Below are 19,235 nucleotides of genomic sequence, written 5' to 3'. Positions count from 1 at the left end.
ATTCACTGGGAAGCAACAATTGTTCGCGACATAATGATACTCGCCTCCGGTTAGTTTTTGGAAACCCCATGCAAAAATGCAGTTAGGAAAGTCACGATAAAAGAAAACATTAGACTAGAAAGTAAAAGCACCTAAAGGCTGACTTTCGACTGAAAGAGGTCAGATGTCAATCTTGCTAAAGTGCTCATAAGTAAGCTGAGGACCGCTCCGGAGGAGCGGGGTGGATGGACGAGATGGTATGTTCTGCACCCAGTAACCTTGTGGGGATAATTTCAACTCAGGGCACTTAACCCGGGAGGCGGCATGAGGGAGACAGTCTTCACTTACCTACACAGTAGGCTCATGGACTGAGACCTATCAGAAAACAACTACTTCTCTGGTAAATACCTCGAAGTGCATTGATTTATAGCCAGTCTTCAAGTATGCCCATTTACTATACAAAGATTTGGGCCATTCGGATATGCGGTTGGTTGGTACCTCGTCTACAGGCAGAGGAGGCGATGCTAGATATTTATCTTGTCGTTCGCTTCAGCTTTGTTCGAGGTATGATACCCTGCAAGAATTTGATTATGGGAAATCATCGGTTTCGTGTTGATGTGAAGACTTGCCTGAACGAGTTGTTCCTTTAGATAAGTCTTTCTCAAAGTGGGCGATAACGCCACCTTGTGGGCGCTGGAGGCCTATAGGGGGCAGTAAAGGACACAGAGAAGATTGGGGGGCGTTGAAGCGGTTTAGGGGGGCGATGGCTAATTTAAAAATGTTTTCTTACTTTTAACACGAACTTTACCGCAACTTTACCCTTAACGCGCGTTTCCTCGTGTAACGCCATCTAGGGGACTAGATAGTAACTATTTTCTGTCTGATAGTTGTCAAACTGTGCAATAGATGACGCTAAGCTTTAATGTGAAGCGAGAAGTTTCTAGTCTCCATATTAGGCCCGCCTAATATTACAAAATGGTGTTTTACATTACTCTTATCATTCACATGACACACATAATTTAATTGTTAAAATAATGACTGCGATTGTGATTCTTAAGATGTAATAAAGTAATAAAAATTGGGGTGCGCTAGAAAATAATTAATTCTCGAAGTGGGCGGTAGGCAAAATAAGTTTGAGAACCTCTGCTTTAGGTGATTTGATTCATAGCTGGTCTTCAAGTATGCCAAATCAACCGACCGGTATTTCCATGGTATTTTTTCCAATAAAAATTCAATCTATTATTCAAATTGGCATAACTTATTTATTTATGAACGATTCAAATATTTTGAATTTTGTACATGTCAGTTGTTCCGTAACTTAACCAAACGAGGTATAGAACTCTGCATGGAACATGCAGAGTTACAAGATACTTTTATAACCACTAATCACAACGTAACATGTTCGTGGTTATGTAAGGGGTGATAAATAATAACAAATGAGTACACGCCTCAACAGGTTTATATCGAAACATGATGAATGTTTATATCACTATGTTGCTATTTTTATCACTTCTATAATCCCTAATAAATTATTCAAAATGTAAAATATAAGAAAAGACGGATATTATTTTTTCACCAATACAGGGTTACACAAAAAAAAGTAGCTGTTTCAGGAGCGCTTTTTCTTTCAATTTGTGTGAAAGTTACTTATTTGCATGATCTATCTATGTATAGTTACTTCTTTTGAAATTGATTGCTCCTTGCTTTGGAAGATTCCCACATTTTTTTGAATCAAGATGGAGTCATAGAAAGCCAAAAACTTCATTTCCCAGTGTTATACTGAAAGCTCTTAATGATTTTCTGTCATTGGTATATTAGCTAACCCTATATTATATCCACATTGATAGCACGGTTCTTCTTGTAAAGTAGATTAAAACTATGTCTATCCATAATGATAATTAAAAAATGTTCAGAAACATTTTTTATTTCTAGACACGTTTCGCTAACACCAAAGATAGTGTTATTAATTTTCATCAAGAAATGGGCCAGTCCATTCATAATTCAAAACTATTTCTATCATCTAGAAAGACATATATTTTAAATCATATTTTCAAGGAGATAAAACTTATGTCCATTCATGTCCAGTGTTTTGGTAGGTTATACTTTGTTACAAGCTGAAATTGAACTAGGTAATAAGGCTTCTCAAAATCATATTTGTGCTAGGTACTCTAGTGACATTTTTCATGATTATGAGCTATAGAAATAAATGTAGCCCTTGGTCAGCCAAACCAAAAAAAATTAAAGTATAAACTACTCCCGGAAGGAGATCATGAATTCTGATCCGAATATAAGAACCCTCGGTCAGAAAAATCTCAAGTTTGAACTACCCCTTTCAAACGTTTCAAGTCGTTAGTTACAAATGTTAAATGTTAGATAAAAATTGTCAAATTGAAAGGACAGATTAATTCGCAGAAAAAAAATTTTTGGCTTTCTGCTTATCCACCTGTATACAAAAAATTGTGGAAAACTAAAAGAAGGAAGAAAGTAATTGAGTTAAAACAAACTATTTACAAAGATGTATAGAAGTTACTTTCAGATACAAAGGAAAAACCCTTCTGTAAAAACTCCTTTCACATGAACATTGAGTTACACAGAAAAAACTATTTTTTTTTCTTTTGAATAATTCAATCTTCATGTGAAAGCATTTGTTTCAGGAGGGCTAATCTAAAAGTAGTACATAAATCCACGTTTAATTTTGTTAAATGTAGGTATCAAGATTATGCATCATGAATGTCTTAGATTAAAAATGTTCAATATGAAATAAATATTAAAATTTCAAATGAGGTATTTCAACGTATACTTTCCCTTCAGTTTAATATTTTTTCCCAAATGAGAAAACTAAAACCACTAAACTTTAATTCTTTATTATAATTCTTTCCAAACAAAATATCTGGAAAATGTTTGTGAAGCAGTCACAAAAATATATACAAATATACATGAGAAATAAACATTCAAACAAAATTAAGAATGGAGTTGTTACTTGATAATTCATCACTGCAAACTGTCTGATTTTGAGGTATCCTCTGAAATCGTGAAGCAATTTATCTTATCTTTTGGTCTCAAAGCAAACATATAAACAGAATACAGTCCTCTAGGAAAATGAAGTTGTTTTGATTTTCTGTAACAGTCCAAACCAGCTTTATCAAAAATTTCTTGAAAGAGGTGCATTGGACGAGTCACTGAATAATCTTGCGAATCCATTTCACACTCATCAGAAGATGTTATATTTTCCTTTACTACTATAACTCCATTCTGTTTCAAACCATTCCTGAAACAAAAGATATATGTCTCCGACATATCCAAATATAATTAATAATTACTTACTGGCAAGACTTCAAGAACTGTATCAGATCTTCATCTGTGAGATGTCCCAAAACCCACTGTATCCAAATAACATCGTATTTCCCACTAGCTGGTTGGAAATCTTGTAATCCGGTAGAATAAAATGAATCCACCTTAGACCTTTTTGGTCCCAAATAATGTTTAGCTTGTTCAAGAAACACAGGATTTTGTTCTACCATATCAACTTTATCAAACATATCAGTCAATAAAAATTTTGTTATTCTACCTATCCCAGCACCACAATCTAAAGCATTTTGTCTACCAGGGGGGTTCTTCGAATTGAATATCTGTTTCAAAAGCAGTTTTGACCCCTTGATATCTGTCTGTGAGACAAAACCAAAACCTCCAAGCATTCCATCTATAGTCGCTGGTACCACAGACCAGTAATTTGCTCCATGTGAGTAAAAATTGTCATTACTTTTACACTTCTCATCATGACCAGTTTCCTTGAAATCTTCGGACACAGACATTTTACTATTAAAATACCAAAATGTAACAAATCAGCATTTCTAACTTCCTAGACTACCAAAACAACAAACAGTAAATAACAGTTATAACATAACCACATTTTTCTTCCTCTTATTCTTCTTCTTTTCTTGACATTTTACAGCCTTGCTTGCAAGGCAGAGAAAATATCTCGACCATCCAAAGAGAGAGATAGTCACACCAATGGGTGTGACAAATGTGACATCAAATGAAAAACTGCTTATCAGTGCAACTGAATATCTGAATGTGAAATATATGAACCATATTTTGGTGTTAAATTATGTCAATCCATTCAAAAGGATTTCATTTTTTTCTTGAAATAATTTCATGAATGACATCACATCTGATAAATACTGAAATAATTTCAAAACCATCGCCGAAAGATAGTTCATAAAAATATGTGACAGATGGGAAACATAATGATATTAGTATATCTATGATGGTTGGTGTATACATGTTTCCACAATAATAGTGGTAATCATAAATAATCGATTTCATATTGTTTTCTCTCAACGACATTAATTAATTAATTAATCATTATTGAGGTTATGTAGTCATTTTGTAAGACATACGTTGTTTTGAAATTGTGTTTTCATTTGTTTAATTGTTCCAATTCTTATTTAGATTATTGTGGACAATACAACTACTTTTATAGACATCGTAGACAATCAATCTGAAGATTACAGTTTTGCTACTCTATTAAAATTGTTAACATTTTCATTACATTCCACTGTCTATAATGCCGTATCATGGCTTTCTCTATTGAGTAGCTTTATAGTATTGACTTGGAAGTTTGCAGACTGAATATATTTCCAATTCAACAGTATGTTTCACCTCGATAACTTCCATACCTGTCCCACAGCCAGACGTGAATAAGATAGTCTTAGCTCATACCCCCTCGTGTGTTATAGTTATGACATATTATTTTTTGTGTAATGAACTTCATCTTTTTGAGTATTTACAGCTAATATATATACATACAGACAGGGAGGAGTAAGTATGACCAACTGAGTGGATGTTTTCTTACATTTTTCTTCATAATGAAGTCAAGCCATGCATCTTATCACTCTTCTTGGAGTTTGAATGGTTTCACAACATGAGTTGAGTTTCCCTAGAAGGGCAATCTGTGAGACAAGATAGACTAAATAAGTCCATAGTACGTTAGTTTCAGATCATCTAATGACAAAAAATTATGAACCGTAAAATAATATACATAACTATTTTTCACTTTTAGCAGGCGAGTTCTTATATTCACTGAAGAGTCCACTAATGGATTAATTTATTGGTAAATTTTTTGTTAAATTTCAAAACCCGCCTAGATATTCCGCTTATCTATTTGTCGTTTGAGTAGTGCCCGCGCTATTGCCCGTTGTATAAACACAGCAGTAACTTCATCTATGAAACAAATATAGTACCTACATATTCTTTACAAAATTCGTTTAGGAAAAACAATGAATCGTGGATGGTTGTCCATGAACAAAGTTATTCATAGGTCCATGATGTTGTTCAATGATACGATTTCCAATTCGGACGTCAAAGTTCAAGTTCAAAATTTCAAGGTCAAAGGGTTCTTTTCCCGCTTTTTTTTTAATAGGAGTAGTTTTGATATTTCGAGTTACCATCTGATACAGTCTTTTGTTTAGGGTAAAAGAAATTAGATGCTAAATCGCATCGTTATGAACTAAAAACACAATTCGTAATTATTATATAAGAATATTCCCTATTCGAATTTGTGAGTTCTACTTCAACATGGTCAACTTGGGTGATGTCTTTCCCAATTTCAGCGCAAAGACAACAATTGGAAATATCAAATTTCACGATTGGTTAGGAGACTCGTAAGTAATGAAACATATTTCAATGTATGGTCCCATTCGTGATTGTTTTTGTTTTTGAGGTTATTTTATTTATCATACTTTTTAATGCAAACTCTTCCATTTGATACCCATATCATGGATGTGCATAAAAAAGACTAGTCCGTCATCCATGAATATAGTTACTTTGAGATTTGTTGACATTGCTATTCCTGGCAATAACAAGTCTTCACACAATATTGGTCTTCATCTTCGAGGAACTATTCAACGCGATACCAAGTGGGAGGTTGTAGTTGATCTATTCGTCTACAGAGAACCTGAAGAGGCAAAAAAGGAAGAACAAACTGCTGCAGCTGTTGCAGCAGTTGTTGAACCCACTGAAATCGCTGCTCCTCTGGATCCACTAGATCCACAGAAACTGCTGACCGGGCAGCTGAGGTCCCACCAGTTGCTCTTGTAGGAGCTGGCGCAACCCCTACGTATATAGCTAGCGGTACGGACGACTGGGCAGCAGAAGTTCAAAAACAGTGGACAGCTACAAACACTACACAGCAACCTGCTGTTGCTACCAACTGGGGGAGTTCCAGTGATTGGCAATCCATTTTTTTTTTAAATAATGACTTAGCTAATCATACATTTTCATCCAAACTGAACATGTATGCAAAATTTTAGCTCAATCTGCTGAGAATAGGTGCTGTAAAAGTCAGTTGCAAGATTTGACCGGAACTTACTTATATACATATATTCATACAAAGCGAGTGGAATAAAAGTTTGTAAAAATTTTCTGGGCATTTAATTCGACCAACTGAACCAAGTATTACTGAAAGATAACTCAATTAAAATGCCTTAAGTAATACATGTTTTAATTATTTTGAATTTGAACATAGCATCCTTTTATTAATTTACAAATCACTGTTTGTTATGGTATTCTAGTAAACTAAATGTCATTCAAAATTATATTCTAAAAATAATATATGGAAAAACAAAACGTTATCAGATGACACTACTTTATAATGAATATGTTGGTAACATAAGATCTCTATATTTTCATAGCCTATGTATACATGCCTACAAATAGAAGCGATATCAAAACCATCCTTCACAGGACTATAGAACTAGAAGTGCTACAAAATGTCACTTAAGAATTCCCAACTGCAACAAAAATTTAGTTTACAGATTTTTGATATATACTTTACCTAAAGCATTCAACCTTCTTCCTTTCAGTGTATAAGAGATTAAGAAATTCCATGTTTCATCAAAAAATATATTTGCCATAATTATCACACTTTTCTAAAAATAAATAATTTATTGCAACATTTACATTCTTACATTATATTAATCCTAAGCCATTTTATTATTTGAGATGCCAATACTCTATTATTACTTCATTAAGATGATCAGAGAATCATTAAATATAATAATATATTATATTATTTTTTTCAATATCTTTATTTACTACAGTCTGTCTTATGTGTGGGACATTTAGCAGTATGTTGGTTGGTGATATATTATTAAAATTATTATTATTAAATATTCATTATGGCAATATTTAGGTTATTTAGGTATATTTTGTTGACAAAATTAGTATAGTATAGTCATATTTGCTTGCATTATTGTTTTATTTTATTAACTTTTCTGTTTATGGGTCCAAGTAAATGACATTATTGTGTGTAGTTCAAAAGGCATTATTGAAGTTCAATAATGAAGACTGTATCAAGGAGGGATTCATAAATATAAGAAACAACTTCTTTCCGGCATTTCGAAATGTTTATTTTCTTATAATTGGTTTGATGATGATAAACTTTGTTGATATGTTGTATATCTTAGGTAATATTTCAACAGTTGTTCTTCACAGGTGGGGCATTCTATTCTCTCATCCAGCAGACTTCACTCCTGTATGTACAACAGAAATAGGTAAACTTTTAATGCTGTACCCAGAGTTTTCTCGAAGAAATACCAAAGTTATAGCATTATCCTGTGATCCAGTTGAAAGCCATTTGAAATGGAGCAACGATATTAAAGTTTACAGTGGATACTCGGGCGATAATTTTCCCGTTCCGATTATCGCAGATGAAAAAAGAGAACTTGCCGCTGAATTAGCAATGATTGACCCTGATGAGAAGGACTCAAAGGGAATTCCATTAACTGCAAGGGCTGTTTTCATTATAGATCCAAATAAAAAACTGAGGCTCTCGATTTTATATCCTGCCACTACAGGAAGAAATTTTGAGTGAGTACAGTTTATTACTAAATCTCATTTCAAGACATTTGAGTCAATTGAAGTTATATGATTCAAGAATGACAACGTATTCTTGCAACTTCAAAATAATTGAATATATTAATAATATTCATACTATTATCAGCAAGTCAGTCAGTCAAAATAAGAAAAAACATTGAATAAACGCCCTTCAAAACCTTACAATATGAACATATGTTCATATGTTTCTGCTGTTTAGCACGTTTAGTTTGTTGGTGAGAGGCATAAAAGTTTGAAGTGTTTTGAGTGTTGACGATTTTCTGCTATCGAAAAAAGTGAATCAAAGAATTTGCATCAAATTTTGCGTAAAACTAGATTTAAGTGCTCAAAAACACTTGAAATAATGACAGTGGCATACAGTGGTTGTACTCTGAGTCACAAAAAGGTTGATAAGTCATACAAGAATTCCACAGAAAGTCCAGAAGATGTAAATGACTATGCACGCCCTTGACGCCCCAGCAAATCAACAACCAATGAAAATCTAAATAAATAAACTTTAAATGTTCAAGCTCATCTCGGATATACCTACACAGTAGGTTGAATAGATGGACGCCAATCAGAAAACAATTACTCTACTGGCTAATACCACAAATGGCGTTGGATTATATCCGACAGGCGTCAGTGCAAGAATCTTCACACTATAAATTTGATTATCATGGATGAATGCCTTGAACTGTGTAACTCACTCATTGAAAAATTAACTCATTAAGGTAGTGCTGTTTCACAGCTGATGCGTTCTTTAAAAATAGGTATCATCTGTATCTGAGTAGTGTAGGGTCACGAATGCACCATGGTGTTCATCAAGGTTTGGGCCTCGGACCATTATTACTTACATGAATGATCTATGTAGTTTTGTTGAGCCCACAAAATGTGTCTTGGTGACACGACTCTTATATATTCAAATAAATCCTATACTGCTTTACTCCAACAAATGGATACAAGTAAGGAACTAGAAAATACCTGGTTCATTTCCAAAAATTCAAAACTGGACAATGAAAAAACTCAAAATATTGTTATATCCTCGAATACTTGGACAAAGTGTCGAATTTTTGAGCTTTGTTTTTGATGATCGTCTGTTGGTCATGACACATTGAGAATTATACCAGTAAAGTGTCAACAAGTGCCCTTTTTATCCTCACGCAACTGAGAAATGCCTTGGGTTCGTTTGCATTAAGAATTGCATACGATTTTTCGGTATTTCACTTGATAATCTGAAGTTTTGATTCGGGGTAACTCTACAAACTCTATAAGTATTTTTAAGCTCCAGAAAAAGGCTATCAGAATTCTAATAAATATGGCTTATAGGAAACATTTTCGTTTTCTATTTATTCAGTTTGCTATTATGCCACTACATACTATGTATGTTTATGCAATATTGAGAGATATTGAAAATGTGGAGAAAGTTATGAAACATTACAAAAATCATAATTATCCTATAATTGTGACTGTGAATTATTATGAATTATCCTATAATTATTGTATCTTCCTAGATATATACTACAAGTTTGCCAAAAATTCAAAATTGTTAATTGAAAGGGGTATATTTAGCATATAATAATTTTTGGAAAAGAAAGGTTTCCGCTTAGGAAAGTTTTATATTAATAAAGAGCATGTAGGTTGTGACTCTTTGTATAGTTCTGGTCTGATTTCATTCAATATTTGCCTAATCATACAAAAAGCTGATAGATAGATATTTAATCTCTTATGGTTGTTTCACAACATGCATGAAATAAGTCGTATTACATGAAGAGAGAAAAAATTCTCATTGGATATAAACATTAAGAGAGAAAAAAAACATCACAAATATCCTAGTCGTTACAAATTAATTAAAAAAAAAGAATAAAAATAAAGTATTTAAATATAAACACATATAAATACATTGAAACATAACTGCCTAATCGCTAAGTTGTTTATACTCGTCTAATAAATAAAAAGACAGTTTGAAATGTTTCATATTTGTAATGAATGTCAAGTCTTCAGGCAAAAGATTGAATAAATGTGCTCCAGCATACAGAGGGCTCTTTATATGTTGCTTTCTTTGCAAGTGGTGCAAATAAAAGTAATTCTTCTGTCTGTATCATATTCATGGTAGCTGTGATTTATTAAGATCATTCAAAAGAAAATGTATTGAATATACAATAATTTGTCTTGTTTTCTTGTTTATTTCAGAAGTTTCAATCAAATAATCATTACTTGAAAACAGTTTTTGTGCAGTGTATGTCTAAATAATTTGGCAAAACTATGTTGATGTCATTTCAATGTGGATAAATTAGATTTTTGGTGTTATAAACAATGTTTTTCTTATATGCTGAGTTTTTTATATGTTTAAATCTTGTCACACTGGTCTGACTTGCTATAAATCACAATTGTATTCAAAATCGTCAAGAAATTACTCTACTCAAGGCAATATATGATTTACAGTGAGATACTTCGAGTACTGGATTCCCTTCAACTTTGCGACAAACATAAAGTGGCTACTCCTGTAGATTGGAAAGTAAGTTGTTTAGATTTAAATTTTGAATACCCACTGAACATATTGGTTGTAATTTCAGCCTGGTGAAGATGTTATGGTTCAACCAACAGTCTCAGACGAAGATGTGAAAACTATGTTTCCTGTTTTGACTATTGTAGCTTTGCCATCTGGAAAAGGATATATTCGAAAAACTCCCCAACCCTAATTAGCATGTAGATTATTTAACTAAAATTCATGTTGAAATCATGAAATGATTGTTCAGTGTTTTCCCAATATCACTTATGAAAAATAAAGTGTTTCTTATATAAGTGCATTTTTACAAAAGGGCTGCACACTCGGACTTGAATGTCTACATTTCATTAACATCGATCATTTATGTTTTATTAGATTGTTATTAGAATTTTTTTCCGTTTTTATGAGTCTACTTTAAACTGTAATATCTCAGTTAATACTTTTATTCAATTCAATCGAAATAAGCGCCCTTTTAATCGGTAACACAAGTCAATTAATTCCGTCAGCCCAAAAATTGTGTGCCCGGGATTCGATAAAGTCGACGAAGGACATTTATGCCTGGTCCTGATTGGCGAAGGTTCTACCGGTGAGAAAGTTACTGAAGTGCTTGAAGGGTGATTTGTGATACGTGCGGACGGGCGTTGTCGTGCCGGCTGCTCTGACGCAATTTTCAGAACATTTCGTCGATTTCCTCACAATAGGACTCTGCTCGTCATTCGTGAAGATAGTTGCAGCATCAAGTCAAAGATAAAATGTTATTGTATATGTACATACTCCTAAAAATGTCGATTTTTTATTTCGATCAGTCAAGTGAATTTATTGATAACCATAATTGAATGCATAATTCCCCTTCATAATCTTGGAAACGAGCTTGTAACTTTTAAACGACGGAGCGATTGACATGAAACATATATAAGAACCATCCCTACAAAATTAGCTATTAAATTAAAAAACCGCATTAAAATCGATCTACAGTGCCACAGATAAAGACACATATACACAAGTCAAACTTATAAAACTTTTTTGCGACGGTATTAAAAATAAATGAATTGAAGAAACAACTTTCTACTTTTGGTTTTACTGAACTCCATAATTATTGGTTCGTAATTTATCTTTGATGCTATACCTGCTGCAATGCAGAAAACTGTCAAAGCTGAAAGTCTTTCCCGACATATTAAATGATTTTTTATTGGTTTTCATTTTGAAAAAGTTCAGCGGAAGCAGTACTTACATGTAATTGTTAATAACAGTCGAACGAATATGTGAACATTTGGGTAATTTTTTTAAGAATTGGAGCAGATATTTCACGTCTTCAATGGAGTTTGGTAAATTTTGGGATTATATTTCGTAGATCTTCATATAACTCATATGGTTAGAAATTACTGTTCTCATCTACTTGCAGGACTGTGTGTGTCTTGACAGTTTTCATTTTGCTTTTTTTGGATTCTTTAACTTGTTTAAGTCATAGAGAAAACCAAAATTTGTCGATTTAAAGACATATCTCGAATCTATATTGCTTTGCTTATCACAGAATCAATCATGCTATAAAAAAATATTTCATACCGGCTTTTGGGAGACTGTATAGGTTGATCGCTGATCTTTTTGGCTATCCAGTTTGTCGATATTCTTTGATCCAAAATGTACGCAAATGTAACGAACGTAATGTCAGTTACAAATAAAAGTTAAAAAAAAACATTGAAAGTTTCATTTTGCATAATTGATTTTATAATTCAATATAGTTTATCAGAAAAAGAAATCTATTCACGAATTTCTCATTCATATGCTTTCGTGTGCCGAAGAGTGGAATATTTTTAGGTTGAGAATTTTCTAATGAATTGATTATAAAAAAAAAATTAATTGCTTGCACTTTTGGATTTTTTAAAATTTATTTTCGGCTTTGAGGCCCGAGATCGTGGGCACTGGCCCATGAGTTGTGCCGCCTCTGCTCATCTTTGAGGCTAAAGTCTTCGGAAGGAAATTTCGCACACCAATGTCTAACAGTACGTTCATTAACGCACGATAACGGCAGCTATTAGTTTCAATTTTTATTCGTAGAGAAAAATTGGCCAAAAATCGCTTAACGACATCATATAGTAATACGGTGAAAAGAGACAAAAAAATTAACAGCATCAATGTATGGAGTACAAAATTCTCTATCGATCAGTACATACCACGACTCAGTAGACTGGATATTCATTGAGATTTGAAGGAACAAAAAACAGATTACATTAAAACGGACAAAACTTTTGAGAACCTAAATCAACTGAAATAATGTTCATATCAGTTATCAATACTTTTTAAAATTATGATTGAATAGATACTATCCTGTATTCAAAAAGTAAATGAAAAATGAGAGAAACTTTGAAGATAGTTGAAAAAGTAAATTCAAATTCTTTGATGTAATGATTATTTTCTAGGATATATGTTAGAGTTAGAATCTATCGGTAAAAAGCTAGTAAAAAAAGTCCAATTGAATTTCGATTAAATCGGCGAGATAACACAGAACACTGAAATAAAATGATAATCTGTGAAAACAGGACTTGATACGAAAAATATCTTCATTCTGGCAACATTGGGCAACGCTAAGATTCCTAGAAACCCTGGTGTTGGTAACGCTTAGATTTTGTTTTGAACTTTTTGAAGGAACCACCTGTTGCTTTTAACAACACTTACGAGGTTTTCCCAAGATGGCGCTATTCTGAATTGTTCGAGTCCCCGCTGAGTCAGTCAAATTAATTATTATCTGTCATTGTCAAAAAGAATTTTTAACTTTTGGTATTTTGAAATTGATATTTTTTGTCATCCCAATCTTTACATTATTCGCATTTTTTATTATAATTTTTGTTCGTTAGTTCTCAGTTATTTTAGTTTGGTTACATTTTTCAGTAGGAATAAGGAATAGTTTTATATAGTGTATAAGGATACTTTTTGTAAAATGGGACAATTCTGTATTTTGTGTGAACAGTGTAAAAATTCGAGTAATCATCTGTATTCAGTGCCAAAGGTAAATGAAACATTTTATAATTACTGTCAATCCACCACGGATAAACTAAGTATGTATCAGCCTACACCAAAAACCAACTTCATATTTTGAATAATCCTTCACCCTTTCAAATCCACCTTCTGCTACTAGAGTATCATTACTTTCTTAATCATAATATCAAATTGAAAATAAACATTCACTTATGCTTTTTTAAATTTTTTTTAAATACAACCTAATACCTAGTTGCAAGAAAAGTCTACTCATAGAATCATAGATACCTACAGATGAATATTACAGTATGCAGAGAGATTTATTGCATTTCTACAGAATTATTATGAGAAGTAAGTAAGTTTACAGTTACATGAAATTTAACATCCATTTAAAATATCATGATATTAATATCAGCATAAAATTTAAAACTAATAAAAAATTAAATCTATATCAACAATTAATAAATCATATATTAAGTTTGAAAATCACTCTCTGAGTAGGGCTCCATGTCAAACAAATAGTTCCCCAAGCCTAACAGAATGTTGTATATTTTTGAAATCTTGTGGAAAATTATTGTAGAAATCGAGGGTGTTGTTGTATTGTGGACTTGTATAAAGAAAATTTATTGGGTGGTTAAAAGACAACTCATGTATGATGAGAAACCTAATGCTCTCTTAAATATATACTCGTAGTAGTGGATTGCATATAGAATTCCAAGCAACCAAACAGTATGCTCTTTTAACTTTACTTGTTCTCAATTGGTGATTTGAATGGTTTTATTTGTGCATTGTACCTGATCAAAATCTGTAATTTATAGGATGAAAACAAGAGGAAACTGTGGATGGATGCTGTTAGGAAATATCTGCCTGATGGTGCTTTTATTTGCTCAAAGCATTTTCCCATCCATTTCATTGGTGAGAAAAAACTATTGAAGGGTGCCAAACCATCATGCATGTGAGTATTCAGTTTCTACAGCACTACCTATAAATCCTATCAAAGATTTGTATATTTTTTTCAAGGTGCACTTATAGAGAAGTACTTAATTGTACAAATTTCAAGAAAACGTGCACCATTTCCAGAACCAGTTTACTAATAATTTCTGTAGTTGGAAAGTATCCGTTGAATAAGGTATCAAAAGCAAATTTGATCACATACAAATCAAGAGAGAACACTTGGTGTTATCAAAATGATAAATATCAAATTATTTATATATGAAATGATAACCCCTTCTAGCTTTACCTATCTACAAAAAAAGGTTCTTTTCAACCGGCTGTTCTCTAACAGTAACCCTGAGAAGTTTGCAGTTGGAAACAAACACTCTATGCCATTCATTTCTCTTGAAGATAAAAGATTGTTGTTGTTTTCAGTTCAACTCAAGCATATCAATGTCCTTTTACAAATTTTATATAAGGCTCATAACGGACTTTAAAAAGAAAGTTATTGATAACATAATATGAGAAGAGATATTTATGTAACCATTATTTAATTGAATCATGTTGAAAAAGGGATATGTTACAAATTGTCCAAATGTGTGGAGTTTAGTTATAACATTTCATATTATTTTTCATTTCAATGATCGCAACTGCTGTTTTGTTCAATATTTTACATCATATTTTCCCTTGATATCTTTCATAAAAATACATCATTATTCAATACGGGCTAATATGGGCTAATATCATTCTATGAATAAAAGGTGATAGTGGAAGAAAGGGGTAAAGTTGAAGAACATTTTCTATAAATGCCTGATTCACAGAAAATTAACTTCATTAACTTTACCCTCTATTTTCTGATATCTCATATTTGTCAATATCTGTGTAAGCTTACTGCTTACACATGGAAATAATAAATACATTGTCATTATTATAAACAGCCTCTTCTGAGAACATAATAAAAAAAAGCTGTATCTTTTAGAATCTTCTTGTGAGACGGTTATAATTAAATGCCAGTAGGAATTTTAAAAAAAATTAATGAAAAAGTTGTTATCGAACAAAGGGTTATATTTAGCTTAGAATCGCACGTTGAAAGGTAAGATTTCGTTAATCCCTGTTCGCACAATTTTCGACTTCTGAGGGCTGCCGTTCGTAGGGGAACGACAGCTGGTTTACAGAAAAACCAATTTTAACAAATACCATTTTAGTTTTTTGTCCATGTTTATTTACAGGGATCTCAATTTATTCAGTTTTGTTTACAATAAATTATATAACAAAGAAAGCTTGTGCTGTAACCACTTATACTACTACTATAATTATTATAGACACATTTATGTGTGTTTAATAAAGGACAAAATTAAAGTAATGAAAAACATTTGCATGAGTAAAGAGTGAGATTCTTAAAAATATTTTCATCATCACAGAAGAAATTGATTTTATCAGAGTAGTTATTTTCAAGTCTCAACATTTTAGATGTTGGAGATGGAGAATGATACCCATAGTTAGTTAAGTGATATGGTGTAATAAATAGCTTTATTTGTCTGATGGACCTTCGTGGAACGTTGAAAGTTATAGGGGAGAGAATTTCCGGACAATCAATGAAACCAGATATAATTTTGAATAGATAAACTAATGATTTAATGTAACTTCGATTCTGAAATCAGCATGAAATATTTCTAAAATTGAACTGAATGTATAAACCCATCCTGTCTAATTTCGTAATAGTTAGTTTCCTGGCTTTGCCCTGATCATTTTCAGTAAAAATATTTGACTGCAACTGAGACAATCATATTCAGTTGCGTTGATGAAGTAATCTTAGAGAATAAAGTTGATACTGAAATTAGTTTCAATGAATATATTATGAGGAGTACTTCGTCAACGCCGCTGACTGTCGTAGTTGCACTTGAAACGTTTGGAGTTTACCAAAGAAGACAACAGCAAAACCCAAAAACCAACCAAAACATTGAAGTCAGTCATGAAATCATACTACATGAGCTGTTGAAAATTATTGATGAAGGATGCTGAAATTTTCCCAGATTCAAAGATTGATTTTCATTTTTTTATAACTGGTTTTATTTTTCAGTTTGCAGTTGGATTATCCAGTGGAAAAAACTCCGTTTGAAACATGAACAACTGAAATACTTCAATTCCTATATTTAGTTCTGTGATCAGTTTTTTCAAAGAATATTTGATAAAGCTTCTGCCAAATATCTGATAAGGATTGTGTGATTATTTATATAGTTTTATTAATTTAATTAAATAACATTTATTGATCTAAAGGGTAAAACATGTTTTAGACAAATAAATTGATGGATATATAGCCGTTGCTATGTGGTAGAAGATCATTATGAAAAATTTAGATTTTAGACAAGTTGTATTGTGAAATTGACGTGATAGTCATTTTTATAATAAAAATAGGTATTTTGATATTTTTTATTTCTCAGCGAAACCGCTCCTGAACTTCCACTAAACGTTTTTCCTAGTCCATCCTGTAGTATTCTACCCGATTCACACTCTGTCACAAAACATCCATTGGCAAATTCTAGCAGTATTCAACTAGAGAATATTCCTAATCCCATTTTGGTTTCAAATACTTGATGACATCCAGATTGAACCAAGATCATTTGGAGGTGATAATGTTCACATATCCATAACAATTCCAATCAACTTTGTTGATATTATTTTCAGCATTTTTGGGATGATGAGAGCTGCAGGTGGATGCAATACTCATCCCAAGTCAACTCAAGTTGGACAAATATTCCGCCTAATGTCCCTCTATTCTCTGATAAAACCGCCCAGGGAAAGTAATGTTAGTGGAGGAGAAATGATGAAATCCCTTCTTCATATTGGAGATCTGAAAGAAAAACAGCAAAAATTTATATTCTATATTGAAATAGAAAAAACTATCTCCGAAATTGAAGAGGACTTCTCAGGTATTGATGAAGCTTTTGCTTACTTCTGTGAATATGTTGCAAAAAAAATTAAAGGCAACACCAAATGTGGAGAATGTGTGGATTCGATATTGGAGAAGGGAAATGAAATATTCAATTCCCTCATAAGAAACAAGAGCAGAGGATTTTTAACATTACCATCACAAAAAATTAATAGCTTTCTTCACGATGTTGAAGCCACAATAATATCAGGTGTTTTTGAGAGGGAACTTAAAAGAAATTGCTTTCCAGTAATTTTAATCAAATTGTCAAATTTTTCTCCCAAAAATATTGTAGGTTGTGAACACCACAAGGAAGAATTGTTAAGAGAGGCACTGAGGGCATATTTGATCTCTAGATTGAATATCTGCTGTGCTAAAGAGCATAATGAAAGAGCCCTCGAAAATAAAAATTTAAAAAAATACAATTTTCTGTGAGTCAAATTTCGAAAAATCTGAAAATATCTGTTGAGATGTGAAACTCTCATCAGATGTATGTTTTTTTAAAATTTGATTGAATATTTTCAAAAAACTCTTTTACACACTCAATGTAAAAGGTTGTAGTGAGCAATTAAAGTATATCAGAAGACATTTTGTATTTGTATTCTAAAAGACGCTAATCTACTTTCATGCAGTCTGCAAAAATTCAACCTAGTGTTCTCTGAACATTACGGTATTTTACTTTTCGTGGGAACCTGAATATAAAAGAAATCCCATCACAAGGAAACTGGAAGTTAATTTACCACTGGTAAGGATATTAAATACAATTTCACCTCGACTGATAAAAAACTAACTTAACTTTTGAACGGTTTGACGTAGAAACATGAAAAAAACGTTTGGGGGCTATTACCGATACTATTTTTTGAAAAATTTGAAATTTTAATTGGCATGGGGGTCAAGTGTCAAATTGATCTATCAGTGATGACCTGCACATGCAATCATTGCAAAAAATATGACTCAATGAAATCAAATTAAAATAATAATAATGGAAGATATTTGAATTAAACTTTGTTCAATTTATGCTGGAACTGTAAATTTCAATAATTATAAATACAGAAATCTTATAAACTTTAATATACTTTTACAGACAATAAATAGTTCACATTCTTTCTGAACCAAAGAAGTTATTCAATACATCTGATGATCAACGGAAGGTAATTGACCATCTTACATCTATTGTAAATTAATAAATTTTGCCTTGTAATTTCTCTCAAGTTATTTGCAGAACCCAAAGGCTTGCATGACGAGTTCAAGGTGGGACTGTAGTGCTATTTCTCTTGAGTGATTTTCTGTACTTAACGAGATGTGTATGTATAAGAAAATCAATGTCCTGATTCATGAGTAGAACTGCTAGGTGTGATACACATACATCCATAGTCACTATGAGTAGATGTATTTTGGTTGAATATCTATTAGAAAACAGCTGTGTTTCTACTCATTACATTGTTCTTCGTATATAAACCGCTTATTCCAAATTTTATGCATCAATGAGGAAACTTTTTAATTATTAATTAAAAAAAAAAACGGTTAAAAGTTGGTGCTTATCAAAATGATCTCTTAACAGGTAATCGAAAAGTTCGACAAAGAATTCACTGGGAATATTTCTTTGTAATCTAGTGAATTATTCAGTTTTTCCATTCCAATACCATACTAAAAACATGTATTCAAGTATATAATCTTTATACTTACCACCTGTTTTGCGGAATTCGTTCCGATAAACAACCAATGTCAACTACATAATATCTGCCAACATTTCTTGAGTTGAAATATCAAGAAATTACACGAAATTTCTTCAAAACTTTGCTTGGGTTGAAACTTCAACTAATAATTCACCAGAACTTGGACACTTATCTTTCAATTTAATACTGACAATTCGTCAATAACACTTAAAACACAAAAAATTCATTAACTCACTTTTTAAGTTATCCTAAAAGCACAGTAACTATGAAAAATGAATGTGGAATTAAATATAAATACAAATACACCCTGTGTGGTCTTATGATTACAGTTTACTGTAATGACTGCTTGCGCCATCTGAAACGG

The 19,235-nt window shown here is 32.2% G+C and overlaps 2 protein-coding genes and 1 long non-coding RNA gene across 3 annotated transcripts; 1 reads left to right on the top strand and 2 right to left on the bottom strand.

Moving 5' to 3' along the window:
- Positions 1-2,827: 2,827 nt before the first annotated feature.
- On the bottom strand, positions 2,828-3,889 carry Ntmt (N-terminal methyltransferase). The gene is made up of 2 exons (XM_023170974.2): positions 3,304-3,889; positions 2,828-3,247 (listed from the first exon to the last, which is right to left on the bottom strand). The coding sequence occupies exons 1-2, from the start codon at positions 3,789-3,791 to the stop codon at positions 2,971-2,973; spliced, it is 765 nt and encodes a 254-aa protein (XP_023026742.2). The 5' UTR covers positions 3,792-3,889; the 3' UTR covers positions 2,828-2,970.
- Positions 3,890-5,363: 1,474 nt separating this feature from the next.
- On the top strand, positions 5,364-10,656 carry Prx6a (Peroxiredoxin 6a). The gene is made up of 4 exons (XM_023170981.2): positions 5,364-5,642; positions 7,474-7,848; positions 10,297-10,369; positions 10,428-10,656. The coding sequence occupies exons 1-4, from the start codon at positions 5,557-5,559 to the stop codon at positions 10,551-10,553; spliced, it is 660 nt and encodes a 219-aa protein (XP_023026749.1). The 5' UTR covers positions 5,364-5,556; the 3' UTR covers positions 10,554-10,656.
- Positions 10,657-15,465: 4,809 nt separating this feature from the next.
- On the bottom strand, positions 15,466-19,144 carry LOC141484822 (uncharacterized). The gene is made up of 2 exons (XR_012466823.1): positions 18,882-19,144; positions 15,466-17,117 (listed from the first exon to the last, which is right to left on the bottom strand). It is a non-coding gene; the product is annotated as an uncharacterized lncRNA (long non-coding RNA).
- Between the last annotated feature and the right edge of the window lie 91 nt (positions 19,145-19,235).

This window comes from Leptinotarsa decemlineata, unplaced genomic scaffold, assembly GCF_025532065.1.
Source record: "Leptinotarsa decemlineata unplaced genomic scaffold, Ldec_3_MD MMD2_tig00026294_RagTag_RagTag, whole genome shotgun sequence".
NCBI lineage: Eukaryota > Metazoa > Arthropoda > Insecta > Coleoptera > Chrysomelidae > Leptinotarsa > Leptinotarsa decemlineata.
This window is presented reverse-complemented; position numbering and strand designations above follow the sequence as displayed.